This window comes from Grampus griseus, assembly GCF_964374135.1.
Source record: "Grampus griseus genome assembly, chromosome: 12".
Taxonomy (NCBI): Eukaryota; Metazoa; Chordata; class Mammalia; order Artiodactyla; family Delphinidae; genus Grampus; species Grampus griseus.
The window spans coordinates 28,777,519-28,802,617 of NC_139006.1; the positions used below are offsets into that span (position 1 = coordinate 28,777,519).

General features: G+C 42.3%; 1 protein-coding gene across 4 annotated transcripts in view; it reads left to right on the top strand.

The window, feature by feature from the left end:
• The window catches only part of PIEZO2 (piezo type mechanosensitive ion channel component 2), a gene marked incomplete at its 5' end in the record, with an annotated part of 334,873 nt that overhangs the window by 167,852 nt on the left and 141,922 nt on the right, over positions 1–25,099 (top strand). For all 4 annotated transcript variants that reach the window (XM_082668432.1, XM_082668434.1, XM_082668433.1 and 1 more), the window contains one exon: positions 16,781–16,943. In XM_082668432.1, the coding sequence (XP_082524558.1) occupies positions 16,781–16,943 (163 nt within the window). The remainder of the gene's footprint in view (positions 1–16,780; positions 16,944–25,099) is intronic.

Genomic DNA, 25,099 nt, shown 5'->3' on the forward strand with positions numbered 1-25,099 from the left:
TTACTTCTCTGAGAAGCACATAGAAAGGAAAAAACATTAAATTCAAATCATACCATTACTGTAATCTTGTGGTCTACCGAGTTAAACCAGGGAGGTCCTGGTTGGGTTGTAGTTGTGTGTTGTCATACTTGTAGCTTTTAAAATAGCAGTACTTTTGCACACAATGCATGTCTTGTGATTAAAAGATTTACCCTGTTGTTGTGCTAGCTTCCCACAAGATGAACTTCTAAATTATTTAATTTTTTCAGACTGTATATAAATATTTCTAGAAACTTTAGCAGCTATTTGGAAATTGTTACAAAATTTTTGTCAAAATAATCTATATTCAGAAAATGACGGGAAGTAAAGGATATTTCTGTGCTTTGGTGTTTAAAATTAAGCCCAACTTATTTATTTATTCATTTACTTGAACATTTTCAAACCTCTGCTTTGTGCCCACGCCTGGGCTAGATGCACACGTGATGGGAAGGCACTTAGATTTGTTCAAATCTCTCATACGCTGGCCTCGCTCTCCATTAAGTGCTCGTCTGGTTTATGGAATTCTCACAGCATTTCGAGAGTTGGATTCTGCTGGCTTATTCTGGCCAACAACCTTGTATCTCAGTGACTTAGGAGACCAGAGGTTTATTTCTTGCTCATATTAAACATCAGCTGCAAAAGCTGGATCGACTGTGGATCTTCTCCAAGCGCCTTCTTCTTTCTGGGATCCAGGCTGAACCAGGGCCTTCATTAGGTGGATGCCTTGCTTGCGACCGGGGAGAAACTGCTACAGCCACCATGGCTTTTAGAGCCTGTGCCCAGGTGGGACACAGGCCACTTCCGCTACTTTCAAGTGCCTGAGAAGGTCACGTGGCCAACTCCAAGGTCATGGCCAGAGAAGCAGGTTCTTCCTACAGGGGTGCCCTGCAGTCACACGGGAATGGCCAGGATGTACAGTCTTGTTACAGGAAAGGAGAGGGTCTAGTTGGAAGAAGTCATATAATATATGTGTGTACCATCCCCATTTTACAAATGAGTGAAGTAAAACCAGAGTGGTTAAGTATTTTATTCAAGATCACACAGCTAGTGAGTGTCAGAGGCTTGATGAGAACTTAGGTTTATGTGACTCTGCTTCCCATTCATCTACAACCCGCCATGCCAGCACTGATGATGCTTTGGGTCCACACATGTTTGCTGCGCCTGCATTATTATAACTATGCTGGGGGCTGGGGGCAGGGGAATGGGGAGACATGGTCTTGGTCTGATAGAAAATACCAACATGTAAACGTTAAAGATGATATGGTGAGTTCATGCTTCCATTTAGTGCAATCATTTGAGGGTGTTTTTTGAGCACCTACTATGTACCAGATACCATATAATGATAGATGCACAGAAGTGGAGGAGAGCAAGGGTGGGTCATTGTGTATGTGGGGGGTAGGACTGAGATGAAGCCTGGCTACCTAGTTGGGGGAGGGGGGAGCTGTTTGTGGAAGCTTGACCTCAGGGGCTGCCAGGCAGGGTTTTGGAGGATGGCTTCGTTGGAGTACGTCTGTCAGAGGTGGAGCATGAGGCACAAATGAGCGTGGAAATTAAACTGAGGACAGTGAAAACGCATCGGGAAGCACTTTGCGGACAAGACCAGAAGTGTAGCTCTTACCTGGTAGTGCTGGGGAGCCTTTGAAGGATGTAACGCCTGGGGAAGATGTTGGGTGTGCTTCTAGTAATGTCCTGTGGGCAGCGACGCAGACCAGAGGATGAGCCAGAAGACCCTGTAGAAAGCAATGGCAGGAGTTCAGAGGGCGATTACGAGTGTCTGAATGAGACAGTGACATTGAATATGAGAGAGGGTGTGAACCAAGTGTGTTTCAGGAAATACAGTCTGAAATCACAGCTTGGTGAATACTTGGACTTGGTGCATGGGAGAAGATGGATTATGAAACGGGTCTCGTCCAGGTGGCTGAGCCCACCCCACAGCTGCTGTCTCCCCAGCTAGTGCCTGCAGCTCTCTGCTTCTCACCCGGCGGCTTCCTCCTGCCCCTTAGAAATTCGCTCCAGCACAGGCAGTGCTGGAGGGGCCTGAGGGGAAAGGCCCAGAAGCGTTAGTGAGCAGTCATGGGCAAGGGCTGCCGCCTCCCTGCTCAGTCTTGGGGACAACCCAAGGGCATTGCATAGGCTTCTGTCCCTTATGGCAGCGACCTGTAGACAGGACACCTGTCTGGGTGTCTCTCTTCTCCATCCCTCACTGGTCACAACCTCTTGTACTTACCAGAAGGGCTTCCCAAATAAACCTCCACCCTGGGTTTGCCTTCTGAACTAAGAAGCCAGTACTAAACCATCTTAACTGATACTAAACTAAAAAGCTTGGATTCCGATTTTCTCTTTGGCATTGATTTATTCTATGAAAGCCCAAAATAGCACTATTATTATTCATAATATTATTACTTTAATCAACAATTATGATTCTTTAGAAATCCTTGGCTGACAATTTTTTTGGGGGGGGAGAAGGGTTAGTGTCATGTCTCAGATCCTTAGAAAGTCTGATGAAAGTAATAGACTAGCTTTCCAGAAAAATGCACATATGCACATAAAGAAAAAAAACTTTACATGCAGGTTCAGGGGATTCAAAAGTACAACACAGTCCCTGAACCCCACTTTAAAAGCCTTGTTTAGATGAAGACATCGTTGTGTTTCTTTCTCAAATTGTAAAATCGGCAAATAAATGTTCATTCCCATCCCTCAATTACCCAGAAGCAGGTGGGCAGCAAGAGTTAAACTTAGGTCCCAGAATCACACATTCGTGTCTGGGTCATGGAGCTTCTGAGACCCAGAGATACCCTCTCCCTCCTTTTGCACATGGTTATGCGAGACACAGAGAAGTTAAGCAGAAGAACTGGAAATGGGAATTTTAAACTGGAATTTGTCAACATCCAGGTCTGAATGTACACAGTGAGATGGGAATTTATTACTACTGAATTTGTTTTGCCACCATTTGGTGAGAATTATTATATCAGTAATGACAGGAAGAATATTCAAAAAAGCTCAGTAGACAGTGTTGTGTAGGCATCATCTCTGTTAAACTTTCCAACGTTCTGAAGTGGTTATCAGCTCCGTACCAACGAGTGGAACTGGAAACCAAGGCTTGGTACCCTGCCACCCATGGATCATCTTCACATCCGCAGCCTAGTCTAGTGGGATGTGACTATTCAGGATCAAAATTTGCAGGGATGTGGTGACTAGGTGTCCCCTTAGGCACCAGTAGAGAAAGCTGCTGTGTTATGAGTAAGACCAACTGCATGGTTTTATCTTTAGTCCAAATAAAGTTCTGGCTGCCAGCACACACCTGTAGGATGACCAGGATTCTGGCTTAGATTCTATTTAAACCTGTTGTCAGGAGATGGCCATATTTCATTATAGGACAGTAGATGGAGGTCTCATTCATTCTTGCTAAAAATGTATTAAATACTGTCTTAGTCCTTTCAAGCTACAATAACAGCACAAACGGGGGGGCTAAACAACAAACGTTTATTCCTCATAGTTCTGGAGACTGGGAGTCCAAGATCAAGGCTCTGGCAGATCCAGTGTCTGGTGAGGGATTGCTTCCTGGTTCACAGACACCATCTGGTCACTGTGTCCTCATCTGGCAGAAAGAATGCAGGAGAGCTCTGTGGGGTCCCTTTTATAAGGGCACTAATCCCATTCATGGGGGCTCCACCCTCATGACCTAATCACCTCCCAAAGGCCCTCATCTTTTTTTTTTTTTTTTTTTTTTTTCTCGGTACGCGGGCCTCTCACTGTTGTGGCCTCTCCCGTTGCGGAGCGCAGGCTCCGGACGCGCAGGCTCAGCGGTCATGGCTCACGGGCCCAGCCCCTCCGCGTCATGTGGGATCTTCCCGGACCGCGGCACGAACCCGCGTCCCCTGCATCGGCAGACGGACTCTCAACCACGGCGCCACCAGGGAAGCCCAGGCCCTCATCTTTTAATACTGTCACAGCATTAGGATCTGGGGTATTAGGATTAGGGGGGTTAGGATTTCAGCAGCTGAATTTTGAGAGGACACAAACATTCAGTCCATAACAAGTGTCTATAACTCCCACACAATCGAAAGAAAAGTTAGATCTTACATCTGAGGCTTTTACATCCATGTGATATCATATAATCGGTTTCATTAAACTTTACTCATGCAGTTGATCACATTTGCTGTTTTCTTTGATCTGCCAATATATCTTGGGTATACTCAAAACTCAGAGTAAAAGCTATAGATTAATATATGCATACATGTGTGTATGGTCTATGTGTATGTGTGTGTATGAGAGTATGTGTATTATGTGTGTGTATAATAAAAGTAGGTGATTTCCATTTCTTAGTCTGTTGAGAGTTTTACCTAGGACTTTGACTTCCAACTTGGAAAGGAAACTCTTTTTATTTAAGCACAATGACATCATTTAATAAGTATTTGGTGAACAGATCTATTTTTCTTCTAGAAAAAAAAGATGTAATCCTTCATCCTTTTTCCTTCAAAATATTTCTGGAAGAAAAGATTTTCTGACTTGTAATCTCCATCTTCACTAAGTCAGGTCCCTAGGACTTAATATAAACAGTCTTTGACTGAATGAGTGGTAAAGATCAGGTCCTACAGAGAATTTATGAACTGAAACCCGGAATTCCCAGGTGGTAACCTTGGCACCTTGTTCTATACAAAATGCAAGGTACCAGCCGGAACGTTTTAGATTTCATTAATGACACGAGCAAATGAACTGTGTAATAGATCACTGAAAGCTTTCAAGTCTTGGTGCAGACAGCACGATGAATAATAGGAAATTCACGCTGTTTGATAGGGAGATAAAATTTGGATGTTGAGTCTACGGAATGGAATGTTTTGGAGAATCGTGCTAACAGATACTCTCAACCCTTGGTTCAGATTTCTCATTTGCTCTGCATCGCGAGAGTCTGAAATTAGCTCTTAATGTAGCTTTAGCTGCTATAAAATGTCTTTCCCGCAGCCCAGCCAGTCAAACACCTTAGCTAGGGACTGAGACATCCTCGCTTGGATAAAGCAACAGTTTGTATGAGGCATATTTCATAGGAACTGTTTGGGTTTCCCATCAGAATCCTGTCATCCACAATGAACAAAGTGGAAACAGTTCCTCCTGGCTCTTCTTTTTTTTTTTTTTTGCGGTACGCGGGCCTCTCACTGTTGTGGCCTCTCCCGTTGCGGAGCACAGGCTCCGGACGCGCAGGCTCAGCAGCCATGGCTCACGGGCCCAGCCACTCCGCGGCATGTGGGATCTTCCCGGACCGGGGCACGAACCCGTGTCCCCTGCATCGGCAGGCGGACTCTCAACCACTGCGCCACCAGGGAAGCCCCCTCCTGGCTCTTCTTATGCCCTGATCTATTTCTACAAGCTCACAGCCACACAAACCTCTCTAAACATATACAAAATACTGGAAGTAGCTAACAGTGAACATTCGGAGGGTTAAGTGACTTCTTTACACAGGACTAAATGACAGTTAAGTCTTCCTGATTGTAGAGCCTGTGCCTCTTCTTGTTGCTAACCTCTGTGGACGTTGTGAAGGTCTGATTACATACCAGGGGCAATCCTGTTGCCTCAGTTTATCCCATCCCTCAGTGCTGGGGGAGCTTGGGAAGCTGTGGTCAGGCAGGACCCCCACACACACACCAGACTCTCCTATACCCACTGACTTACCCAGACAGAGACTCCTTTTTACCTCTGAGAGGTTCTGATGTCTGTTCCCTCCTTCCACACCCTCCCTGTGGTCACTACTGAGGTTTAGGTCCATCTCACTCTTCCTGGGGATTGTGAGATGGCCTGGTGGCCTGTCATCCACAGAGCAAATGGAAATGCTGGTCAATGAACAAGACAGCAGCCCGGGGACCATAAACACCAGATAAGAAAAGGCGGAGCAGCCTAGGGGACCCTCACGCGCCTGTCGCTGACCCGCCTGCCGCAAAGAGAGGGAAGGTTGTTTCACTTGGTCCTCTCGGGAAATGGGTGTGTTTGAAATCTCTGCTCTCGGCTCTGACCGGCGAAATATATTGACTTAGGAATCCAGGCAGATCACTGGCTTCCATCCTGGAGTGAGTGTTGTTTCGGTGAATGTGCTGGTGTCTTGTGTTGGGATGCTGATGGACATACACTGTGTTCTGGGGGGTGCAGGACCCTGTCCTTAGAAATCTGAGCGGAGCGCTGGCTTTGCCCCAAGTGCGGGTGGACGCCAGCACGTTCCAGAAAACAGGTGTGTAAGTTCTGAAGGAAAATGATGCTGAGATAGGGATGCTGTTCCGTTTGACTCTTCTCTGTCTCTGGATTCCTGGGCTGAGTGGCCAAGTGGTTAGCGTTTGTCCCCTCACTTCCCCCTGTACCCCAGGAAGGCTGTGTATCCTTATCCACAAATTGCCTGAGTGACTTTTAGGGAAAAGAATAAAACCAAAACAGACAAAAGCAAAGCTTCCTCCATTTTTTGCCGGGCACGGGCTCAGAGGGAGTGCTGTCCCTGCCGTGGGGACCTCCTAGGTCAGGCCCCACGATCCCCAGCCCCACTCAGGCCTAGATGCTGCACATTGTTTGACCAACAGCACCACCCCGGCCTGATTCCGTGGCGGCTCCAGAAGGGGTGGAACTGACCCACAAGGTCATGGGCTCTCTCTGCCAGACAAGCCGAGGGAGCCCCAGGCTGCTGGACACATGTTCTCTCTGGACAAACAACAGTCGGCGGAGCCCTGGGCTGGGGAGGAGGAATCAGGTAGAAGCTTGGGCCAGACTCCTTCCTCTTTTAGGGAATTTCCTGTTTATAAGGAGGGGCTGGGATTGTGGAATCCACAGACACAGGACATTAAAACGCCCGTGTACCAGGAGGAAGCTCCAGGGCCCTGGACGTAGTAGGCATTTCATTGAAAGGCTTGTTCGTTCAACTGCCTGGGAGGATGACACCGTCATTCCAGCCTAAACATTAGCCCTTATGGAACATTCAGTCCCACCAAATTTATCAACTATAAAAAATGATGATTTCTTATACAAGTCAATAAAGGGGTATTTATTACATGAAGACCTGGTACCTAGCATTGAGGGAGACATGAAGAGGGTGGAAAGGAAGTGTAAGAAACAGCCCCATCCTGAATTGCTGACCCACTCTCAGCAGACAACCGAAAGCTCAGGGTCAACAGGGACAGCCTTTGTGTCCATCATTATCAGGGAACCACACTATAGGGACCCAGTGTGGGCAGTTGGCTTTGTGGTGGTGAATCAAAGGAGGTCAGTATTTGCACAGGGAGTGGGGAGAGTTTGTGAGGGGTCGTGACAGGGACACGGAAGATGGTGAGCACGAACTTTGTGACCATCCTTGAGAAATCCAGCCCGTCCAGAGCAGGAGACTCGCCTCCCAAGAACAGGGCAGAAACACGCGCTGCCCAGATTTGCAGGCATACAAACCTCAGTGGCCACGACTCACTCTAGGAGTGTTTATTTTGTTTGTTTATTTATAAAAATAACGAATCTATCTTTAGAGGAAAAGTCTCCCAATAACCTAGCTCTAAACCCATAAATCAGTGATTTTGTAATAGGTCTTGAACTGCTCAAACATAATTTCCTAGAATTTCAAGCAAAGGGATTTGCAAAAGAAACCGTTTCCTCTCCATCCCACATTGTTAATTTTATCCCTGCTGTAAATTTTTCTCCTAGGGAAATCCCCTGGGGGAGGCAGCTTCATGGAAATACTGTAGTGAGATGTTCAAGGACCTTTGGGACCACCTTCCTTTTCGGATGTTGATATGTCCCAGGACAATCTCTGCCATTCAGTACATTTTCAACAGTTACTATATCTACAGATGCAGCTGGTTTAAAACATGACATTTGTATCAAGTGCTGGTTAGGTTTGCTTGCCGCTGTTTCTCCTGTTTACATTGTCTCAGATTTGGGGTTTCCCCTCTATTGCCCTTGACACTTCATACTGCTGTTACTCCAGTGCCTCCCCCCATCGCATTTACTAAGGTGTAATTTACAGCCAGTGAAATTCTCCCCTTTTTAGGTGTGTCGTTCTATGAGTTTTACACACATATGCAGTCATGTGATCACCACCATTTCAAGATTTATAATATTTTCATCATCCTAGAAAGCCTCCTTCTGCCCCTTTGTCCTCAGTCCCCCACCTTTGGGCTCATGGACTCACAGTCTGTGGCCTTTTGTGTCTGGCTTCTTTCACTTAACATAATGCTTTTTAGGTTCATCCACTGAGTTGAAAGCATCCTTACTTTCATTGTTAATCGTATTACATTGTATGGATCACCACAATTATCCAGGGTCCAGTTGGTAGATGTTTGGGTTGTTTTCAGCTATTGGTGATTCTGAATAAAGCTGCTCTAAACCTTTGCCTACAGGTCTCTGTGTGGACATATATTTTGATATGTCTATTGATTATGTCCTCTGCTTTTAGTGTGCCTTCAGTCAGTGAATCCTAAATTACTTGAAATGCTTTCTGAAAAAACTTTGAAAACGAAATCACATCTTAACTGCACGGGAAACTATTTAGAGAGATGCTTTGGCAATTCTGTTTGCAGTGTGGGCCAACACGCCATAATTCATGCCTTACAAATTTATATTTTCGTTTCTTGGATTTACGGAACATAGGGTGCATCTTTTGACAGGTAAAAATTCAGAGATTTTTTTCACTCCTTTGATTAATATTTTATTCCTGGAACGATTTTGATTTGTTTTACAGCTTCGTATTTCTAGTTTGTTATGACGCGCTTGAGTAAAGAACCTTATCCCTCGTCTGCAATCTCAAAATCGAAAATGCTCTGAAAACTTGATGTTTTAGCCTCATTTCTTGTTGGCAAAACCTGACCGGAACTGACCTGGGAGCCAAGGGAGACCATTGCATTGAGTGTGAAGGGTCACAGGTGTGTGTGCTTGGGGCGGGACGGGGCGGGAGGGGGGCACTGCCCTCGTGCCTGCTGCCACCATTACATCATCTTGTAAGAGGCGCCTTCCTGACATCTGGAAAAGTATGAATTTTGCAACACATTTGGCTCCGAGAGATTTGAGGAAAGGATTTATGTTATCTTCATCTGTCCTCAACACAACTGCTACCTGTTTGATAGAACAGAGCTGTGCTGGAGAGTGATTTTGAAGCTTTTTTTTTTTTTTTTTTTTTACTGTGACTATACCAGTACACTTTTATGTCATGATCCAATACAACACAGATACCTACAGTTTCAAAAAACAATAGCTGCTCTTACTGCATTAAGTGTGCTCCTGTTTTATTCTACTACGTTTCATGAAAAAGAAAATGCTGGTTTGTGCCACTGCCTTTATTTGATAATAAACTAGTTAGTCGTGGCCTGAAGCTGGGAGAACCCTGAGCTGCACGGTGACGCTCAGCACGGTGGCAGCAAGCGGGGCTGGGGTGGGTGGGGGAGACTGGAAGTTGATTCCAGCCTCACTGGGAGTGGATCCCGCAGTGATGACAAATGCTTACATCGCATGGCCTTTGCAGACGTCACGGTGACATGTGAGGGCTGCTTTGCAGCAGAAACGTGTGCAGATTAGATTCATAATCCTCACGCTTCAGATCCCGCAGAGGAGACCCCGAGACCGTGTGTCTTCCAATTATCTGGAGTAAATCACCCAGCTCCAGAGTGAGGGCTGCAGTTTACACAGGTTAGATTTTCCTCACTTCCCATGTTGCTATCATCCGCAAGGCCTGTGCAAGCTAATTAGAGGATCACCATGGGGGTGGGTCAGTCAGGGTTTGTGGGGAGCCGGTGTGAGGCAAAGAATGTATTTCAGGAGCTAGACTGTGCACAGTTGTGGGCGCTACTGGGGAAGTGAAGGCCCTGGAGGAAAGAAGAGCTGAACCAGTCCATCTAGGAGTTGAAGTGGGACCCTGATGGGAGCTCGGGGAGAGGCCCTGGGGCAGCCCTGTCCCTGTGCAGCTCCGCTTCTGTGGAGCCGCGGTCGAGCATCAGTGCCTGGGCTCCAGAGGTCACCAGAAAACCAAGTATAACCATCTCAGCAGTTCATATTCATTTAAATAATGCTCATTTGACATTTTAATTATTTTATTGGAATTCAATTGACGTTGACCTTCCTACCAACTCTGAACCAAAGGACTCGCTTCCCAAAAGGAATGGCATAAATGAGGTTGTTCTTTTCTAGCTTCTGAAGGTGACGGCGGTTGTGTTTATTCCTGAGTCTGCTTCTTGGCCGTACCTGAAACTCCAATGCTTTTCTTTCTTTGCTCCATCTTCATTTCCCTGCCTCCTTATTTTGAATATTCTGAGTCAGAATGAAACTTGACAGTTGGGACGACCCCAAGAAGTCATTTTGTTGGTGAGAAACTCACAAAAGCAAAGTGGTTTGCCCATGAATATCCACACCTGCCTCACTGCATCCCTGGACTTGGATAGGAGGATGGTAATTGAATTTGATTAATGAGTCGATCAGACCAAATATAATCATGGCCATGACTGCATCAGTTGGTCATTATCTTTCCCAGGCAGATAATTGACTTTGTGTTTTCAAGATGTGTTCTACACGAAGAATTCTAGGCAGTGTGTCTCTTCTGACTTTTAAAAATAATATGAAATATTAAAGATATCCTTTTGTATGTACCAACCAGCTTTCAAGGATCTTAAGAACCTGGGCACCACCAGCACAGGTGATTGAGTCCCTGTCTCCTGACTTTCATGGAGCTCTTTATGGGTGAATCTCTAACTGGTCTATATTCTGTACCTTTGCTAGTTCTTTTGTTTTTTTGCTTAATATTATGTTTGTGAGATGCATCCATATTTATTGATGGAGATGGTCACACGCACATTTGCACTGATGTATTGATTCATAGTATTTTATGGCTCTATTCTCTCTCCTCTTGATGGATATGTGGGTTTTTCCCAATTTCCAGCTTCCTTGACCCCCTTTCAAGAGGGATAATCTCTCTGAACAAATAGGATCAATGTGACTAACCAGATTGGAAAGGAAATGTCTGCCTGTTGAAGAGAACATGATGTTTTAAGTAGTTTAGCATGTGCTTTTCTATATGGAAAATGTAATTGAGCTGAGCCTGGAAAGTCGAGCTATGTAGGATAACGTTTTATGGGGAAATGTATTCATTGATCTCGTTAATTTATTAGCATAGGGCTTCTACCCATAACCTGGTCAGCCTGGTTTCAAATGCAGAATTTATTTGAAATAAAATTTAATTTGTTGTTAAATGCTCTGTAATGCGCACCGACGATCCGTTTATGGAGGCTTCCACAAATATTTACTCTGTGCTGTGCGTGGTCCCTGGACCATCTAATTTACACTGTTGACTTTAGCCAACATATATGAGAAGAAAACTCTCACCTCCACCCTGTCAGTCAAGACTTCCCTCTCAGGCACAAACCCCACGTGGCTTCCAGGGTGACCTGCCACCTCCACACAACACCTCACGCTCATGGAAACACCGCCTCTGGGCACCACTTCTCGAGACCAGTGCACGATTTCCTCTGCAGTCTCAGTTCCGTGATGACAGTAGGGCCTCATTTGCTCTGAACCCTTCAGCCGTTCTGGTTATGTGGATGCTTTGCCAGAAATCCGAGTCCAGTAGGGAGGACCTGGCCATAACCCCTCTTCCTGATTTATCTCTGTGTTTAAGACACTTTCATAACCAACACTCAGTGCCCAGGGACAGTGCCTGGCACGTGCTAGAGGCTCAATAAATATCTTTGGAGTGAATACATAAAAAATCCCACCAAATCAAGCCATTGTTCATTAGCTACAGCACATATTTCTTTTTCTTGAAATGTTTTCTCCAATATATGCATTTAATAAAACTGCATATGTATTCTGAATGGCTTATAATTTCCAATTTTGAAAATTAAATTGTGTCCAAATAATTAAGATGTTACTCATCAACCCCTCGATCTTCAGCTGTTCCCCAGACCACAGTGACGTGTCTTGCCCTTTGTACTTTACCTTCCCCGAGCTAAAGTACGGGGCTCTTTGTGGCAGACAGCAGATCTAATTCTTCAACAGTACTTTGCACAAACTATTGTCATAGGAAGGAAAGAGTAAATATTTGGAGATAACATTAATTCTGCCAGCCTGTACTCAGAGCACACACTGTAACACACACACACACACACACACACACACACACACACACGTAATATGTAAACATATATATATATAGTCCTCCTGGATACAGAGGTTCACAAACAAGTTAGCGACATAAAGTATTAAGTGTACGTAGGCAGTTAGGCATCTAAAGGTGGCAGGTGGTGGACAGGCTTCAAGGTGGAGGTGTGGGAGGTGAGTCTTGACTGATGAGGGCACCCTGGAAGCGTGTGTGAGAAGGGCGTCGTGGTCCAAGGGGGAAGATCGCACACTGACTCGGAGGGACAAACACCTGCCTGTCCTGGTGTATGCGGTCAGCGTGGGTGGAATTTGAGGTCCAAGGAAGTCATAGCAAGAGACAAGGCTGACGGGCCTGCAACACCGAGGGCCTCGCGGGTGTGCTTGGGACTATGGACCTTTCTCGTCAGCAGGGCGGTGGGCGTGCCCAACCTGTGCTTCTAAAAGTTAAGCTTGGGTGCTAATGCGGAGGAGGCCTGCTTAGCAGAGGGGACGCCCTGAGGCAAAGTGACAAGGATGCCGTTCAATAATCCAGAAGCCAAAATAGAGGAGGGTGGGGAAGAGAAACACAGGCATGGAGACAGAATCTCCAGTTTCCTGTGACCGATGGCAGGGCCCAGGTTCTGTCCTGGTTGCTACACTGGTGACAGCGCCATCTTTGAAGGTGAGGAATAAGGGAGGAAGAGCAGATTTTGGGATAGAGATAGCATTTAGTTGTAAGAAGCTGTCGAATACTGAGTGGAGATGTCTAGTAGGAAAATGGGTCTTGGGGACATGCTTGGACTGGGTGTGCAGGTTTGTAAGTCGTCGTGCAGATGCTGAGTGGAGCCTCGGTGGTGAGTGTGTCATTCAGGTCTGCCATGTGGAGTTAGAAAAAATAAGTGAGGACTAGACCTTGCCAACTCATCAACATTTAAGCGGGAGGCAGAGAAGAGGAGCCTGGTGGGCACAGCCCAGCCCCGTACTCCCTTGGGGGATCTCCCAGCAAGGTGAGCCTTTGGGGGTGTCCAGAGGGAGGTGGAGAAGTAGGCAAGAGAGGGAAGGAAAGCAGGGAGAGTGGATCTGGGAGCGGATTTGTCCAGCGCAGCACAGAGGCGGCATGGGATGGGGTTGGAATGGGCCATCGGGCCTTGCGGTGGGAGCAGTGATTGGGGGGAAGCTGCGGCACCAGGTAAAAGCGGGGGCAAGTGCGGTGAGTGGCAGCTCCCAACAAGGGCTCTGCCGCCAGCTGTGCATTTGGTCCAGGCTTCAGCCTACCCTGGGTTGGTTTCTTATTTGCAAGATGAGGAAATGGACTAGATCTTTTCTGGTTTCTTCCAGCTCCATGGCTGCAGTGACTTCCTGAGTGAGTGGGTGGATAGATGGGAGGAGGGCTGAGGGAGAGGAATGAGGTATCACTGACTGCAATTATTAGGGGCTTATTCAAAACCAAATGTATAAAGATTAGCTACACGTTAGTATAGTTTCCAAATTGTCCATTCATTGTGATCAAACCTATAGACCAGTGAGGAGACACTGAGTCAGCATTTTCTAAAGCTTGCGCCGTGAGCACTAGCTCGGCAGAAGGTAATAGGTGTTAGATAAAACTAAGAAATGGTTTGTGGTCAAATAAATTTGGGAAATGGAGGCTTAAGTAAGCTCAGAGTTACTGTTTTACTACAGAACTTCTCAAGTTCTTTACTATAATAATATTCGTTGTGATTTTCTAACACTTATTTGACCAGCAACTGTTTTTTTTCTCCTTTCGTTTTGTCTTGTTTTGCTTTAATTTGCAGCACTTCCTGAGGACTAGCGCTCTGATTAATGTAACTCAGTAGACACTGGTCTAGACAGTGAAGAAGGAGACTTTAGTGATAAGATGGTCCCCACAGGACAGATCGGTTGGACTTGGTCTATTGTCCACGGCCCGTGTTATCGTCTTCTGAAGGCTCGTTGTGTCCGCTGGGCAGTGCCATGAATGTGCTGCTGTGTTAGCTCGGGACCCAAGAGCCGCAGTTAATAGGTTGGCACCTCTGTGGCTGAGTGATTCCATTCTGAGTCGGATTGCAGCCCAGTCCTGGATCCAGGAGCTGCATTCTGTCACAGCAGGTGGAGGATTGCTTTTGCAAGCTGCGTTCATTTACTCCCTTACTGTATGTGGGCTATCGAGTGTCTCTTTGGGGACCAGGAAGCACAAAGCTGGGGCTGTAGCCTCAAAGCCACTGTTTGCAAATGGGGATGCGCCTGCAGAGAACAGGTGGCAGGAGCCCGGTGCTGCTGGCTTTCTGTAAGAACTCTTTCTCCTCCAGTCTGTTGGTGCTTTTCATAAAATGCCGTGGTCAACTCATTTTCCACAAAGGAGCCACAATAATTTATCCCCCCAAATCCACCCGGGAAGGACCCACCAGCTCCCCTGACAGCCCCACACAGGAAACACCCCTACCCCGCCCCAGCCTGGCCTTTGTTTTCTGGCCTCTCTCCGAGTTCTCATTCTGGTGATATTAATTCTCCTTTGCTCTGTCTGATCATGTTAGATGTACTTTAAAAGTAGACAGCAAACCTCTACATTTTTATTATGATGAAATCAATCATCAGGTTTCATCGTTACGATTCTGGATTATAAGTTTCATAAGTAATTATAAAGTTTGGATGAAGTTTTCATAATTGACTTCCTCTTAACCCATATGAAAGGAACTTGCCATCTTTAGAAACCTTTCACACAACCACGTGTGTTTTATTTATGGAAGTAAAGGGATGTCTCATCACTTTCATGTTTCTCTGTTCAGAAGAGTTTAAAGTCATGTGGAAAATCGAAGCTTCTACAGGGGATGCCCTCTTCCAGTCCATTTTTATAAAAAGCCAGTTAGACTGGTCTAAGGAATTCTTCCTAGAAGATCTTGGATTAGAAGACTCTTTACTTAATGAAGATTTAACTTTTATTTATATTATAGTAACAAATGGATGGAAATATTCTAAATGTACAACAGTAGTGGACTAGTTAAGTAAATCCTGTCTGACTGTGAGTGTGGTGAGGCTTAAAACTCTTCAGTGAGTTGTGAAAATGTGAGTGATGTATTAAATGACCAAATCATTGTCGAAATCCATAGGTAAAGTATGAGCCTGGTCTTGTTAACTCTCAGAACGCATGTCCATGCACAGAAGGAAGACTGGAAGGGAAGGCCGTGGGGATACGTACGGAGGATGCAGCGGTTGACAGCATAAACTTTGCACTTACAGGGAGCTCGAGGATAATTCTGTTCTCTCTCTGACTCTCTGTGTGACTTTAGGGAAGTAAGTTTACCTTTTGGAGCCTTACTTTTTTCATATGTAAAAGGAGGCTAAGTAATAATGCCTAACTCCTTAAGGTGATTGGTTGGACTAAATAATATGTACGAAGCTCTGAGCACAAAGCAATTGCTCAGTAAGTGGTAGATATTATTACTAATTTTTAAAAATTTTATTGAAATATAGTCGATTTACAATGTTGTGTCAGTTTCAGGTATACAGCAAAGTGATTCAGTTATATATACATATATATATGTATACACATATATTCTTTTTTAGATTCTTTTCCATTATAGGTTATTACAAAATATTGAGTACAGTTCCCTGTGCTAAACAGTAGGTCCTTGTTGCTTATCTATTTTATGTACCGGTAGTGTGTGTATGTTAATCCCAAATTCCTAATCTATCCCTTCCCCGCCTTTCCCCTTTGGTAACCACAAGTTTGTTTTCAATGTCTGTGAGTCTATTTCTGGTTTGTAAATAAGTTTATTTGTATCATGTTTTTAGAGTCCACATATAAGCGATATCATATGATGTTTTCGTTTACTAAAATGTTAACATGGTTATTTCTAGGTGATGGGGTCTTGCTATTATTATGTTTTTACCAATATATCACATATCCAATGTAAATGACTACAGTATGTATTTCATCACATGAAGTGTATATGGAAAACTATGTATCTTTACATGCATAATTTCCTATCTTCTGCTTCCTGTCCCTAAACAAGTTTTATCTCTGATACACATTGGGTCACTTTCATCTGAGTCCAGTGAGATAAAGAAGACAAACAGTGTTATCTCTTTGGGGCAGAGGAAGGACGCAGGATGTGGGGAAGGCCTCCAGTGAAAGGCAGCTGTCAGGTCCTACTGACACTGGAACCGAATCTTCTGAGTTCTCTGTTAACGATCTTTCTTGGAACAGGATGGAAAACAAAATCAAATCAGTATTCAAAATCATGAAGAGCTCCTATTCAAGGATTGCTTTAACATCTTCTCCGTTTTTCCTTCTAACTTTGATTTACTTCCAAGGCCCAATATCTCGTAGCTGCTTGTGTACATCTAGTATTTAACTGCTCCAGCTAGATTGCAAACACCTGTCTCTGTACTGGACACGTGGTTTATTTAATAACAAGTTAGTTCATTAGCACGTTTTAGGAGTGAGAATTGGTTTAGGGTTCTTTATACTATTTCTAAAACTCCCTGGAAGTTTCCTGAATCTTAGTAGATTACATAAGACCGGGGTTGGTGAAAAGCTTTCTGGTACCTTCTGGGCAGAAACTGAGCATTCTTTATTTTAAATCATTAAGAAGATTTAAGCATACTTTATGATGGTTTAACCATAGCAACATAAAAACAACTAAATTTCCTCTCCACCCCCCGCCCCCTGCTTTTTTCCCCTCCATAGCTTAAAGGGAGCTGATGCTGGCAACGGGATCCGAGTGTTTGTGCCTGACGTCGGCATGTTCATAGCCAGTCTGACCATCTGGCTGGTCTGTAGGAACATCGTTCAGAAACCAGTGACTGAAGAAGCAGCGCAGTATAACCTGGAGTTTGAGAATGAAGAATCGGTAAACGTGACTTTGTGCCTCTTCCTTCTTTGATTTCTGGGGCCTTGACCTTGGTAGGTTGTGACAGTGTAATAGTGAGATATGCACTGTGCTTCATGCCCTCCCGTGCTGGGCGGTTACTTGGCACACCCTCGTGTGGGCATGCTCACCCATGCCTGGGCCACGAGGAGACAAGTTTGGAGACCATGAGGGCTGCCCTGCGAGAGGCATCATCCCCTAAGGGCCTGGGCTTGACCCTGTGTCTCTTCACTGTCATCTGCCCTTAATTCAGATGGGGAACCTTTCAAATTTGTATCATAGCCTATGGTCTAGATACCTTCATTACTGCAATGCTCTTAGAGAAGTAACACCTGGTAGTTGTAAGAGAAAAAAATTAATTCTACCTTGAAGGAGGCTTCCAGTCTGTGCACCTTGCTGTCCCGCGTCAGTGTGTTAACTCCACATGCTTCCATCGAGGTATTTTTAAAGCCCTCCAGAGAAAAAATATATGCATTTGGAAGAGTGTAAGAATGAGTAAAATGTATGTGCATTTTTAGCTAAGTTTTTAGCTGGACCAGGGGACACGTCAGATTTCACTCCGTGGTGAATGGGAGCATTCTGGCGTGAGACAGCTGTCACTCTGTCCCTGACCTGTTTGTTCTAATAACTGCACTTTGTTATGTGAGTCTAGGTGACATTGACTTAAAAAGTAATTGATTTGGTAATTGAAAGATGAAATTTACAGTGAAAAAATTTCCTTAAAAGAATACATTTGGACATTTGACATAAGACACAAGTACCAAATATTTCATTCCTAAGCTTTGGCAAGAAATTAAACCTATAAAACTGAAGTTACTTGAAATTACTTGTATTGAGAATGATAACCACGAAGCCATCAAAGGAAGAAAATTCTCAGTTACAGCAGATGATGTACATGCTTCAAAGAAGCAGCAATTTACCTTGTGTACTTATCAGAAATACAACAACGAAGAAAGAGTGAATATGATTCAATTAACCTCTGCAGACTAGAAATGATGTTATCGCCTAAAATCCTGATGGGTAAAAGATATACAATCACATTACATATCCATATTCTACTGTTTTTAAGACAAATGTTCAAAAAGGTGCATGGTGTAAAAATTAATTATAGCAAGGTAATAACTACCCATCTCTTGTATTCAAGTTTGCAAATTACACAACACTTTTTGGTGTCCTGAAAATAGATAAAACTATGAAGGTGCTTTTTCTTCTGGTTGGCTTTATAATTATATGACAATTTAAATTTTTAAGATCCATTTTTACATTTGAAATTTATTTTATAATATTTACAGTTTTGAAAATCAGCTGGCTTAAATAATGACCCCAAATTTTCCAGGTTCAGTGAAAATAAATCCATTAACTCAAGCTCTCCAGACTTAGGGTTTTTCATTATTATTATTTATAAAGTGAGGTTGATTTTCAGTTATCCTCATATTATAGATGGAGTGTAAAGGATATTTACTGGGAATTGAGTGGACTCTAAAGTCGGACTTGGAAGCCACCTAAGGTGGCTGTGTGATGTTGGAAAAATTGTTTATTCTCTTTTTCTGCAAAGCAGAGATTGTTGTGAGGACTTAATAATAAAGGGCACCCGCTCTCCCTCTGCTCTTCTCCAGTTTGAGAGGCAGTAGAACAATCTCAGAAATTTCAAATTCAGAGTCTTGTAGAATGAAAGAAAGCTAAGTTGGAGGGTGTGTTTGAGGCCATCCCACTTGGTAAAAGAATCCCCTCTGTGCCTTTAGTAACAGACAACCATGACTGAATTATGAAGCTTCCTATAAAAAGGACTTCTGTCTCCAAATTCAAACTCTCTTTTGCCATAAAACTAGGAAAACCTACACTGACCTATGGAAGATAAGGGATGTTAGGTTAAGGTGAAGATCACACATCTGGTGAAGAAGAGATACGATATCATTGACTAATTCTAAAATCATGTTTCCTTCCTGATTCCCCTCGGTTCTCCAAGACAGGCTTATGGTACCTCTCTCCCATTTGAAAGTTGTTTAAATATCTGTGCCCTATATATTATTGATGACATTATTTAACAATAAGGAAAAGAGGGGTAGCTACTCTAAACATTATTTATTGGGGCTTTGAAAATACTAAATATCGTTATTATGAGGTTGATTTCCCTCTCGGTTAAGTTTGTTTGGGTCTAATTTAGATATTAAGTTCCATTGTCTTAGTACATTCCAGCCCCCAGATGGCCCAGGGGAGCAGGCTAGAGTCAATCTTCTGAGATGAATCCAGGAGGAAATCTTACTGGGGAACCATCTAGCTAGAGTCTGAAAAGAATAGAAATACATGGCCAGGAGAAATAAGCAAGACAAGTCGTTTTATTTTGAAGTCCCTAGCATACTTCCTGCTACTTGTAAATCTTGGCGTTTGTGTTCTAGATTGCTTGGTTTTTGAGGATCCTTTGAATTTTTTTTTTTTAATTCCTGGCTTTTTTTTTCTTTTTTTGGCTGCGTGCACGGGCTTTCTCTAGTTGTGGCCAATGGGGACTACTCTTTGTTGTGGTGCGCCGGCTTCTCATTGCATTGGCTTCTTGTTGTAGAGCAAGGGCTCTAGGGCACGTGGGTTTCAGTAGTTGTGGCACATGGGCTCAGTAGTTGTGGCTTGTGGGCTCTAGAGTGCAAGCTCAGTAGTTGCGGCACATGGGCTTAGTTGCTCTGCGGCATGTGGGATCTTCCCAGACCAGGGATCAAACCCGTGTCCCCTGCATTAGCAGGCGGATTCTTCACTGCGCCACCAGGGAAGTCCCAAGGATCCTTTGAAAGGATAGTGTTTGCTGGCGTTCCTTCTTCCTTCATTTATCTCAGTGGAGAAATGGCAGATTAATCAATCCTCTGGTGCCTGGGAGAATTCCTTTTCAAATCTAGCATGGTTTCAAAGTAGCAACTAATTCCTGGAGAAGGCTCAGGAGTCTTCCCTAATCTTCATGGACTTGTTAATGAGGCTCAAGTTTGCTGTTTTAAAGGGCATCACAAACCCAAGAATTCCCCCTAAAAATCCCCAGGGGGCATGGGTGGGAGGCTTTGCCCCTGTTCTTGAATTTTACAGAGAGCAGACCTCAGTCAAGAACCAACTCCCCAAGTGCCATAAAATGTTCTTTTCCAGCTGACGTATCTGTGGTCTTGTTTATTCATTCATATTAATTCGGAAGCAGATCGACAAATCATAACTGGGAAAAAGATTCTGATTCTTAAGCCTTTAAAAAAATGAATTGTGTTATGAAAATTAGATTGTGTAGAAAGGTTATCTGTGTGATAAAACACCAATTACATCAGTAATTTTAGCAAGCTGATAGCATCTGTGTGTTTATATACTTCTAGGTCTTTCTAGCTATTTAACGAGATTTCAGGCCTTATTTTTTTTTGAAACAGATAATAGTTTAATATACTATTGAACTAAATTTATGATAAATCTTTATTCAAGTAGGAATTTTAGTCTCAACTTAGTCTGCTTCAAGAGGCATCTTCTAAATAGTCTGACAAATCAAACATGAAGGATATAAAGAATATTCCAGTATAAATCATTGCCCATCCATTAAAAATTCAGTGATGTAACATTTAGATCCTGATAATGTTATTTGGAAATTCCTTCGGAACCTCAAATCTGCACCCTCCTTTCTAATACCTAACGTTCATTAGTCTACTGTAACATCTGGCCCAGAAAATGACCAGCTGGGCTGCACGTCAAGCTTCAACTTTGAAGCTCAAGTTACTCTTTTTTTAAGAGCAAGAAACAAAGAATGGAAGGAATCAATCTCTTTATTGTCACCTTTTAATTAGGCATCTGCTCAGTTCCCACCTGAGATCTAGTCCAGAGTCACCTGCTTTACATTTTCTAGATCCTGGCTTTCAAGCACAAAGACACGGTCATCCGTCTCTGTTTGTCTTTGGTTACAGTGATTATTACTGACCCTGAACCACCCGTTTTCTTTTATGAGAACCAGCTAAATTTAGCTCTTCTGACTGCTGTGCTCCCTGTAGAAATGAAGAATTCAGGGAGTGATGACAAAAGCCACAGTTCTAAGGGTGCACAGACCCTTCCTGTTGCCTAAAAGTGTCCTGAAAGTTCCAGGACCCGAATAATTACTTGTGATGAACTAAGATGCAAAGAAAATGCATGTCTTTATTATTAAAATGTCAAAAGGTTGAGCAGTGCTGTACCTACCCTGGAACCCACCACTTTCCTTTCCCATCCTCCCATCCATCTGTCTGTTCCTAACTCCAATCAGAACTTTTTTACGGAGCCTGATCTCTGCTTGGAGCACTGTGCCAAGTCTAGGGTGGGATGAGTCTTTAACTCATTTTGAATTTATTTTTGCATACTGTGTGAGAGTAGTTTCATTCTTTTGCATGTAACTGTCCAGTTTTCTCAACACCACTTATTGAAGAGACTGTCTTTTCTCCATTGTATATTCTTGCCTCCCTTGTCATAGATTAATTGACCATAAATGGGTGGGTTTGTTTCTGGGCTCTCTATTGTGTTCCATTGATCTATGTGTATGTTTTGTGCCAGTACCATACTGTTTTGATTTCTCTAGCTTTATAATATAGTTTGAAATCGGGGAGCATGATACCTCTGGCTTTGTTCTTTCTCAAGATTATTTTGGCTATTTGGGGTCTTTTGTGGTTCCATAAAAGTTTTAGGATTCTTTGTTCTAGTTCTGTAAAAAATGCCATTGCTACTTGGTAGGGATTTCATTGAATCTGTATATTGCTTTGGGTAGTATAGACATTTTAACAATACTAATTCTTCCAACCCTTGAGCACAGTATATCTTTCCATTTATTTGTGTCATCTTCAGTTTCTTTCATCAATGTCTTATAGTTTTCAGAGTACAAGTCTTTAACCTCCTTGGTTAAATTTATTCCTAGGTATTTTATTCTTTTTGATGCAGTTGTAAATGGGATTGCTTTCTTAATTTCTCTTTCTGATAGTTTGTTATTAGTGTATAGAAATGCAACCGATTTCTGTATATTAATTTTGTATACTGAAACTTTGCTTAATTTATTAGTACTGATAGTTTTTTGGTGGAGTCTTTAGGGTTTTCTATATATAGTATCATGCCATGGGCAAATAGTGCCAGTTTTACTTCTTTTTAATTTGGATGTCTTTTTTTTTTCCTTGCCTAATTGCTGTGGCTAGGACTTTCAACACTGTGTGTAAAAAAAGTGATGAGAGTGGGCATCCTTATCCTGTTCCTGATCTTAGAGGGAAAGCTTTCAGCTTTTCACTGTTGAGTATGATGCTAGCTGTGGGTTTGTCATATGTGGCTTTTGTTACGTTGAGGTATGTCCCCTCTGTACCCACTTTGTTGAGAGTTTTCACTGTAAACAGACGTTGAGTTGTGTTGAGTGCTTTTTCTGTATCTATTGAGATGATCATATGATTTTTATTCTTTGTTGATTGATCTGTGGATGTTGAACCATCCTTGCATTTCTGGAATAAAACTTACTTGATCATGGTGTGTAATCCTTTTACTGTATTGTTGGATTTGGTTTGCTAATATTTTATTGAATATTTTTGCATCTGTGTTCATTGGAGATATTGGCCTCTAATTTTTTCTTGTGGCCTCTTTGTCTGGTTTTGGTATCAGGGTAATGCTGGCCTTGTAAAATGAGTTTGGAAGCATTCACTCCTCATCAATGTTTTGGAATAGTTTGAGAAACATAAGTATTAACTCTTCTTCAAATGTTTGATAGATTTCCTCTGTGAAGCTCTTTGGTCCTGGACTTTTGTTTGTTGGAAGATTTTTAATTACTAATTCAGTTTCGTTACTATTATTTGGTCTTTTTATATTGTCTGTTTCTTCATGATTCAGTTTTGGAAGGTTATGTGTTTCTAAGAATTTATCCATTTCTTCTAAGTTGTCCAATTTGTTGGCATATAATTGTTCATAGTAATCTCTTATGATCCTTTGTATTTCTGTGGTAACATCTCCTCTTTCATTTATGATTTTATTTATTTAGGCCTGCTCTCTTTTTTTCTTGGTGAGACTGGCTAAAGGTTTAGCACTTGTCTTTATCTTGTCAAAGAACCAGCTCTTGGTTTCACTGATCGTTTCTATTGTTTTTTAGTTTCTATTTCGTTTATTTCCATTCTGATCTTTATTATTTTCTTCATTCTACTAACTTTGGGTTTTGTTTGTTTTTCTCTTTTTAGTTTCTTCAGGTGTGAGGTTAGTTTGTTTAATTGAGATTTTTCTTGTTTACCAGGGTAGTCCTGTATCACTATGAACTTCCCTTTTAGAACGGCTTTTGTTGTGTCCCACAGATTTTGGAAAATTGTTTCCATTTTCACTTGTCTCAGGTATTTTTTTTAATCTCCTCTTCATTTCTTCATTGACCCAGTGATTGCTTAATAATATGTTGTTTAGTCTCCATACGTTTGTGTTTTTTCCAGTTTTCTTCTCATAATTGACTTCCAGTTTCTTACCTTTGTGGTTGGAAAAGATGCTTGATATGATTTCAGTCTTCTTAAATCTATTGAGACTTGTTTTTTGATCTAGCATGTGATCTATCCTGGGGAAAGTTCCATGTGCACTTGAAAAGAATATGTTTTCTGCAGTTTTGGATATCTATTTTCCATCTGGCATAATGTGTCATTGATTTTCTGTCTGGATGATCTATCCATTGAGGCAAATGGGGTATTAAAGTCCCCTACTATTACTGTATTACTGTTAATTTCTTCCTTTATGTCAGTTAATATTTGCTTTATAAATTTACATGATCCTTTGTTGGGTGCATGTTTACAAATGTTATATCCTCTTGTTGTATTGATCCCTTTATCATTATGTAATGCCCTTCTTCTTCTTTTTTACAGTCTCTGTTTTAAAGTGTATTTTATCTAAATATTGCTACTCCAGCTTTTTAAAGAATTTCCATTTGCATGAAATATCTTTTTCTATCCCTTCACTTTCCGCCAGTGCATGTCTTTAGATCTGAAGTGAGTCTTTTGTTTTTTTATCCATTCAGCCACCCTGTATCTTTTGATTGGAGAATTTAGACATTTAAAGTAATGTAAAGTAATTATTGATAGGTATGTTCTGCCATTTTGTTCATTGTTTTCTCATATTTTTTTTTCCCCTTTGGTAAACTTTCTCTGTTCCTTTCTTCTCTTGTTCTCTTCCCTTGTGGTTTTATGATTTTCTTTAGTTATGTTTGGATTCCTTTCCCTTTATTTTTTGTCTATTTATTTAAAGGTTTTGGGTTTTGGTTTCCATGAGGCTCACATATAACAATCTGTATAAAACAATCTATTTTAAGTGGATAGTCACTTAGGTTTGAATACATTCTGACAGCACTACATTTTTACTCCCCTCTCCACATTTTATGCTTTTTATGTTATATTTTACATCTTTTTATTTTGTGTATTCCTTAAATACTCATTGTAGTTACAGTTGATTTTACTACTTTTGCCTTTTAACCTTCATAATAGCTTTAGAAGTGTTTCATCCACTAACTTTACTATATGTTTGCCTTTACCAGAGAGACTTTTCTCTTTCACATGTTTTCTTATTTCTTGTTAAGGCCTTTACTTTTCAGGTTGAAAATCACCCCTTAACATACCTTGTAAGGTTGGTTTAGTGATGAACTCCTTTCGTTTTTGCTTGTCTGAGAAACCCTTTATGTCTCCTTCACTTCTGAGTGATAACCTTGCTGGATAGAGTAATCTTGGTTGTGGTTTTTATTATCAGCACTTTGAATGTATCGTGCTGCTCCCTTCTGGTCTGCAAAGTTTCTGCTGAAATATCCACCAGTAGTCTTATGGGGGTTCCTTTATATGTAACCAGTTGTTTTTCTCTTACTGCTTTTAAAATTCTCTCTTTATCTTTAATTTTGACATTTTGATTATAATGTGTCTTAGTGTGGATCTTGTTGGGTTCATCTTGTTTGGGACTGTGCACTTTCTAGAACTGAGTGTCTGTTTCCTTTCCCAGGTTTGGGAAGTTTTCAGCCATTATTTCTTCAGATAAGTTCTCTGCCCCTTTTTCTCTCTCCTCTCCTTCTGGGACCCCTATAATGTAAATGTTAGTGCACTTGATGTTGTCCCAGATGTCCCTTAAACTATCCTCATTAAAAATTTTTTTTTCTTTTCTTCTGATTGGATGATTTCCACTACCCTGTC